This window comes from Echinops telfairi, unplaced genomic scaffold, assembly GCF_000313985.2.
Source record: "Echinops telfairi isolate 266 unplaced genomic scaffold, ASM31398v2 ScPeMD7_7412;HRSCAF=8450, whole genome shotgun sequence".
Lineage (NCBI taxonomy): Eukaryota > Metazoa > Chordata > Mammalia > Afrosoricida > Tenrecidae > Echinops > Echinops telfairi.
In genome coordinates this window covers 1,467,140-1,474,184 of record NW_022111312.1, presented here as the reverse complement: position 1 = coordinate 1,474,184, position 7,045 = coordinate 1,467,140, and the positions used below count along the sequence as shown (strand labels likewise).

General features: G+C 51.3%; 1 protein-coding gene across 1 annotated transcript in view; it reads left to right on the top strand.

Moving 5' to 3' along the window:
• Window positions 1-3,340: 3,340 nt before the first annotated feature.
• LOC101663225 (SV2 related protein) overlaps window positions 3,341-7,045 on the top strand; it is an 84,669-nt gene continuing 80,964 nt past the window's right edge. The window contains exon 1 of the mRNA XM_013006383.2: window positions 3,341-3,375. Coding sequence (XP_012861837.1) covers window positions 3,341-3,375 — 35 coding nt within the window. The remainder of the gene's footprint in view (window positions 3,376-7,045) is intronic.

Here is a 7,045-nt window from a genome sequence, read left to right as displayed (position 1 = left end):
ATATATATATATTTAGAAACTCTTGATGAATTAAAAGAAATAAAGAGCAAGGCTCTCGGTGAGATGGACCGAGTGCCTGGCAGCAACAATGGGTTCAGAGGTAACAAGTGAGGGGGGCATAGGACCGGGCAGCATTCCGCTAAAAGAACTGGGAAGAGGTGGGGGGCAGGGAGGGCAGGAGCCCTCAGAGGTGGCTGAATACCATCACTGAAAACAAACCGGTCTGTCTACTCTTCTGTAGCCAGAAGCTACTGACCAGTGTTTACATTGGCTATATGAGGGCTGTCTAACTCTTGAGCTAGGGCCAGGAGTCCCCTGATCCTAAATGGGGTGCTCACACAGGAGTGGGGCAGGTTCCTTTGGGAAGTGAATGCGGGTGGGAAAGCTGTGATTGGTCAGAAGCAGCCATTGCATAAGTTAATCTATAGTAGCCTTAGGGCAGGCACATAGCTGTTGCTTAATTAAGGGCTGTTGGATGAAGAATGAATTGGAGCTGGAGTTTTAGTCCCCCTTTATAATTTATATTTCCCCAACTGTTGACAAGAACGAAATGACGTGGGGTGATGGCAGACCTCCTCTGGCTTCACAATGGGGAGGGAAAAGCAGAGTCCACCTCAGCATCGTCCAAAGCCCGTTCCCGCGAGGCTGAGGTCAGACGTGGCTTGCCCTCCAGCCTCCCTGCCATTCTGACACCAGCTATCCCTCACACAGCTCTCCTCCTCAGCTGGGTTCCATCATTCAGTGCGATGGGTGCACGGAACTCAGACAGTACTCACTATTGTGGGGTTTGTTAAGAAAGCTCTCAGGATGCAATGATTCAGACAGGATAGCCATGCCCACAAGGCTCACTGAGCTGTGCCCTGCCCATCCAATGTTACAAAACCCTTTTAGCCCTGCCAAGAAATGCCCAAAAGGCAAGCCTTTCTGTCATAAATCTCAGCCTGAAGCCACATCCCTAGTTCTGTGGGTCAGCAAACTTAGCTCTGCCAATTAAGTGCCTCGAGGCATCCTACTCCACAGACCAGCCTCCTGCTCATAGGCGCTTAGCTCTACTTGCTTTGTGGACTGGAAAGTCCACGGCTCTGGCTCCCGTTCAGTGCGTGGGGATTTGGGGTTCTTCTCTGTCATTGGTAGTGAGAGTCCCCCTTCCTGCAGCTGAGCTGACTGGTTTTATATCCAGTGGGGTGGCAATCACAACGAACCCTGCTAGCAATCACTAGCTGAATCCTGTCATTTTCTCGGGATCGTTCCCTCCCCACCTTACCCAGAATCATCTGGGAAAAGCATTTGGTGGTAGCAGCCAAACCAAACTCACTGCCATCGAGTTGATGCCAACCAATTCATAGCAACCCTATAGGGCAGGGTAGAACTAACTGCCCCTGTGGGTCTCCAAGACTATAGCTCTTTATGGGGTTGAAAACCCTCATCTTTCTCTCGAGGAGAGGCTGGTGGTTTCGAACTGCTGACCTTGCGGATGGCAGGCACATGTGTAAGCACTGTGTCACCAGAACTCCTTTGGGAGTAACAAGCGCTGTAGCTAAAAGAGCCGTATCAAGTAATTCCACACACTGCACTGACAGTTCATTCATTAAGAATTCTCCAATGTTTCAGGAGTTCAAATTTCTCCTATGATATCCACAAAGAATCCCTGGGTCTTGCAAAGAGTTAACCCACTTAATGTAAGTGGCGGGGGAAGTGGGGGCATAAGTGAGCTCTTCTGGCTTCCCTATTGCCACGAGGCAGGGGTCTGCCAGGCCTTCACCCTCCAGCTTGTTACCTATTCTGACACCAGTCATTCCCCCAACTATACCTCTGTTCTGGGTTCACTAATTCATTGCACTGGCCACACAGAACTCATATATGGTACTCATGATCAAGGAGGTTTATTAGGGGAGGTACCAGCTTACAAGTCAGCATCAGTCACAGTAAGGATACAATTGGTCCACAGCAGTGCCTCTTATCAGCCAGCAGTCAAGTCTCTCTGGCCTTCAGCCTCTCAGCCACCTGGTCTCTTGGCCTCTTCCTGGGGACCATATCTCACAGCCCGTAGTCTAGCCTCGGCGCTGCTCCTCTTGTTTTGCCTCAGCCTGACTCCTTTGCTCTGTCCCACGGTCTTTCATGGCTCTCGTCTGTCTCTGTCACTTTAGATCGTGAGTGTGTTCCACTGCCCGTGGTCCTAGGACTCCTCTCTGCTCCTGCTCCCGTGGCCGGCTCGTCTATGCATGTGTCGTTTTGGGCTTCCAGTGGACCATACCGCCAAGGAACCCGAAGGGTGACTTGGAAGGAAGTAAATTGGAAACTAAGGCTACGACTGCTAACCAAAAGGTTGGAAGTTCAAATCCACCGAGAGGCATTTTGGAAGAGAGGCCTGGGGATCTACTTCCAGAGAAACAAGCCATGGAAAATCCTACGGCGCAGAGTTCAACGCTGACACACATTTGGTCTCTCTGAATCAGAAGAAATTCTGAGGCAACTGGTCAGACCCACAACGAGGGCTTGTGGCTCATGGGAAAACCTCACACTGACGGATGCAAAGGACCTCTAGTGGGTGTGTGTTGGGCTGTGACCCACAAGACCAGCCGTTGGAAACTACCAACTGCTCCGTGGGAGAAAGGGCTTTTTCGACTCCTGTAAACAGTTAACAGTTACAGCCTTAAAAGCCCCACAGGGGCAGTTCTACCCGGTCCTGTAGGTTCCCTGTGAATAGGCATCCACTCAATGGAGGTGAGTTTGGTTTGGGGCTTTACAGCATCCTGAAGACCGTGGGAGGGGTAACTGGTTTTGTGTACTGCGTCCTGTTTGCTCAATAAAGGAAACACTATTGATATTGATGATTGAAGATAGTAAGAATGTTGACCCTTCCCTGTGCCAGCAGTTTGGGTCTGGAGATTGTTGGACAGAAAATAATATTCATGAATCCCTACAAACATTGAGAGAGGCATCTCGACCCAGGGGTCCGATCTGCTACCTCGAGAGTCATTTCACAGGCTGGTGATGCCCCCATGGGCGCCCTGGCCAGCAAGCCACCCTCAGGAGCAGCGAGCCTGTCAATCCCTCTAAGCAGAAGATCCCTCCCCGCCTCTCCCCCCACCCCCCTCGCAGCTGGCTCAGCCTTCCTCCTCCTCCTCTCCGCCCACTCTCACCGCCGTCTCTCTCCTGGCGGCACGGCTTTGTCTCGTGGGCTGCACCCCGGCGGCGAGTGGGGGGCTCCCTACCCCGAACAGCTGCCGCCCGAGGGAGGACGCGGCGCGGGCGCTGTCCAGAAGCAGCCAGGTTCCCGGCTCGCCGTCCACCACCATGTAAGGGCCATGCACAGGGCTGGTCCTGGCGCAGCGCGGACATGGAGGAAGACCTCTTCCAGCTCAGGCAGCTGCCGTGAGTATGGAGTCGCGTGGGGGTGACAGCGAGGTGTTCTTGAAAACAAAAAACAAAAAACGGAGAACCTCGGCCGTGGAAGGTGGGTGGCATCCCTGCCTGGCTTCTTGCATTTAAAGGGGACTGTCTCGGAGGAGGGACGATGGCCTGGAGACAAGCCATTTTCCTACCCCAGCAGCCCTGGCCTCCGGATCGCTGGCTCCATCCGGTTTTCCAGACCCACAGGGATGGGATGGGGAGCCTCGGGCATGGCGCTGGCCACGGTCACTATCTCTGTCCCCCGGGAAGCTTGGTGTTTGGGCTTCATGGAAGCATTAGGGGCCGCTGTTTTGAAGCAGAGGGGTTTGAAATTGATGGGCTGGTGCGAGGGTGATACGGGTCCTTTCCAGCCCTTTCTCCGAGGCCGTGGAATTCCTAATTCTTCTGCAAGGTCTTTGGCCAGGCAGCGGTGCTGATGGTGCAAGGTGGTTTCTGAAAAGCTGGGGACTTCTCCTGAGTAGAGTGGCAGGGGCCAAGTCCTGTTGTTTACGTTGTGTGTGTGTGTGTGTGTGTGTGCGGTGTGTGTGGTGTGTGAATGAGAGGGCTGTGCCCCGTGGCCAGAACTGCCTGCCTTCTTCTGAATGAAAAGGTTTTTGTAACAGCTAGCCAGGGTGTCAACGGCTGTCCTCAGGAACCTCAGGGCAGCGATGTTTAGAGGAAGGGGATTTTCAAGGGCTGCTCCACACTCTGGACCGCATGGAAGGGATGGGGTGGGGGGCTAGAACAAGGGAAAGGGAAAGGCATGGGTCTTGTAAAGGGGAGGAGGGGCTTCTTCCAGGTTCCCCCCCACCCTCCCCTAGCATCAGCAGATGGTGAGCCAGCCATCGAAGTCCAAGAGGATGCGCTCGGGCACTAAAATGAACATTTCAGGGGAGGGGTTGTTTTCGTTTTGAGAAGCCCTAGCCATTTGGATGAGGAAAGGAGACTCCATTTGGTTTGAGTGAACAGGAGACATGATTACTTAGCATGTGTGTATTTTATTAAAGAGGAAAACACATGATTTTCTTCCCCAGTGAAGAATTCTCCCGAGTGACTCTTTCATGCGACGGGTGGGTGCAGCTCTCCAAGGCTGGAGGGGGCTGTCATGCTTACTTCTCCAGGGGAAATTCATTTTCATTTTGACACGTTGGTGACTGGAAGTTTGGATTTTGAGCTTCTCCTGCATTGATCCCCACCTATCAGATGTTATTATGTAACCCAGAGCTCTTTGATCGGTTACAAGCTCCAGAGGGCAGCTCAGGGAATATGCAAATGAGTGCAAATACCCTGCAGGAGAACCGGGTGCTTTCATTGAGAGGAAATGTCAGGCAGAGGAACAGGCCCACGAAGAAAGGCAAAATAAACCAGAAGCTAAAACCATCCCATGTGACACCCAGAATGAGAATATAGTACGTGTGTGTGTCTCGGGGGGTGTCACTGCCCCTTGACTGGGAGGAATTGCAGAATGATGTCAGAGCAGGGGTACTTTTGCAAATCATGCAATGAGCCATGCAGATTTAATCTGCCAATCGGAGTCAGAATCAGCTTAGGGCCGTGAGTTCGAGTCCCGAGGCAAGACCCAATTGTGACAAAGGATCCTTTCATTAAAGAGGTGGGGAGATAAAAATAGGAAGAGGTTTTTCTACTTGTTTGAATGTATAAGTTAATTGAGGTTCCAGTCAGAAAAGTCATAGAGGCCTATGACACCGTTCAAAGGGAAGCACAAAAAACACAACTCCAAGTCCCCACTCCCAACTCCAAGTCCAAAAGCCTGGATTCAGTTTCTCCATGACTCTTACGAATCGGACAGTCATGCTGCTCCATTGCTGGCCCTGAGAACCGAGGGGAATCCCCACTCACAACTGCCCTTTAGGACAGAGAAGGACTGCCCCATACGGTTTCCAGGGCTGTAGACTTGAGGGAAGCAGACTGCCCCGTCTTTCTCCCACCAAATGGCTGGAGAGGTCGAACCACCAACCTCTCCATTAGTAGTTGAATGCTTAACCACTGCACCACTAACCTGCTAACAAAACCACTGCCGTCATTGACTCTCACAGGGACCCTTTTAGGAGGGCAACCTTGGACTCTGGTTAAGCATACTGCCTCTTGGATCAGAGAGACTTGGCTTTCCATATGGACTGTCACTTCCGGGCCATGTGACTGAGCAAATGATTGAACCTCTCTGAGATTCAGTTCACCAAACCCTGAGCCAGCGATATCAATCATCCTTGATTTAGAAAGTTATTGTGAAAATTCAATATGTGTGCAAAGCCCGGCAGATGCAAAACACTAAATGTATATTCTCAAAATTCACTGCCAAGGAGTCTATGCTGACTCAGAGTGGCCCTGTGGACAGGGGAGAACGGCCCCTGGGGGTTTCTGAGACAGTGACTCTCTGGGAGCGGAAAGCCTCATCTTTCCCCCGAGGAGCAGCTGGTGGTTTTGAACTGCTCTCCCTGGGCATAGCAGCTCAATGTGTAACCCACTATGCCACCAGGGCTGTCAAATGTATATTAGTTGCTCTTACTATTACGTTGGGAAAACCATTTGTCAAAGCACTGTGCTGGCCTCTCCGAGATGGCACTGTGCACAGCTCAGACTACGCTCAAATGAAGTGCAAAAGTAGCCCTGAAGCATGTCGGCCTGGGTGGAAAAAAGAAAAAAACCAGCATAAGTAAAAGGAGCAGTCACATGGATCTGAGTGGGTTACAAACCACGACTTATGGAGGCTGTAAAACCACACCCCACGTGTATTATGCACAATGGCAGGCAACAGCAGGTTTTCTGAAACCAATATGGTTTAAAAAAAAAAATCAGTACTTTGCAGAGGGCTGGCCAGAGTGAACTTTAGAGGGAGCGCAGTCCCCTGGAAGGCCAAGAGTCCATAGATTATAAGCCACTAAACTTAGAGTCAAGGGAGAAGGGAGGAGAGGAAGGCTGGGCTTAGAGAAGCGGTCCATTTTTGGCCTTGGGGTCACTACCATCCAGCCCTGGCATGATTCATTAGAGACCACGGACAAGCCTGCCTCTTACCCGCTGTCCATTTGGGGGCAGAACCACATAGGGCAGATTTAAGAAACTGAGAGGGTGCATCCCATCTAGTTCTGCCTGATCACGTGGCCTTGGGCAGGTTAGACTTTTCTGGGTCTTTCCCTTCTAGGGTGATTTCTTGAAAGCAAGGTCAGCTGACTTCCTTTATCAATGACTTCATTCAGTAATTTACCTGGACACAATCCTAGGTGCAAGGGGTTCCTACAACTGCATCTGCTGGATGAGGAGCCCGCACCCGAGAGCAGCTCACAGTCTGGGGCTGCCAAGCCCAGTGTGGTTGCCAGCCCTGAAGGCACAGTTGGTACGTGTTGGGCTACTAACTGCAAGGTCAGCATTTCGAAGCCAGCCACTCTGTGGGAGAAAGATGGGGCTTTCTATTCTAAAGAGTGACAGTCTCAGAAACCCATAGGGGCAGTTCTACCCTGTCCTATAGGGTCGCTGTGAGTCCGAATTGACTCGATGGCAGTGATTTTTTTAAATCGTTTTATTAGGGGCTCATACAACTCTTATCACAATCCATTCATACATCACTTGTGTAAAGCACATTTGTACATTCATTGCCCTCATCATTCTCAAAACATTTCCTCTCCACTTAAGCCCC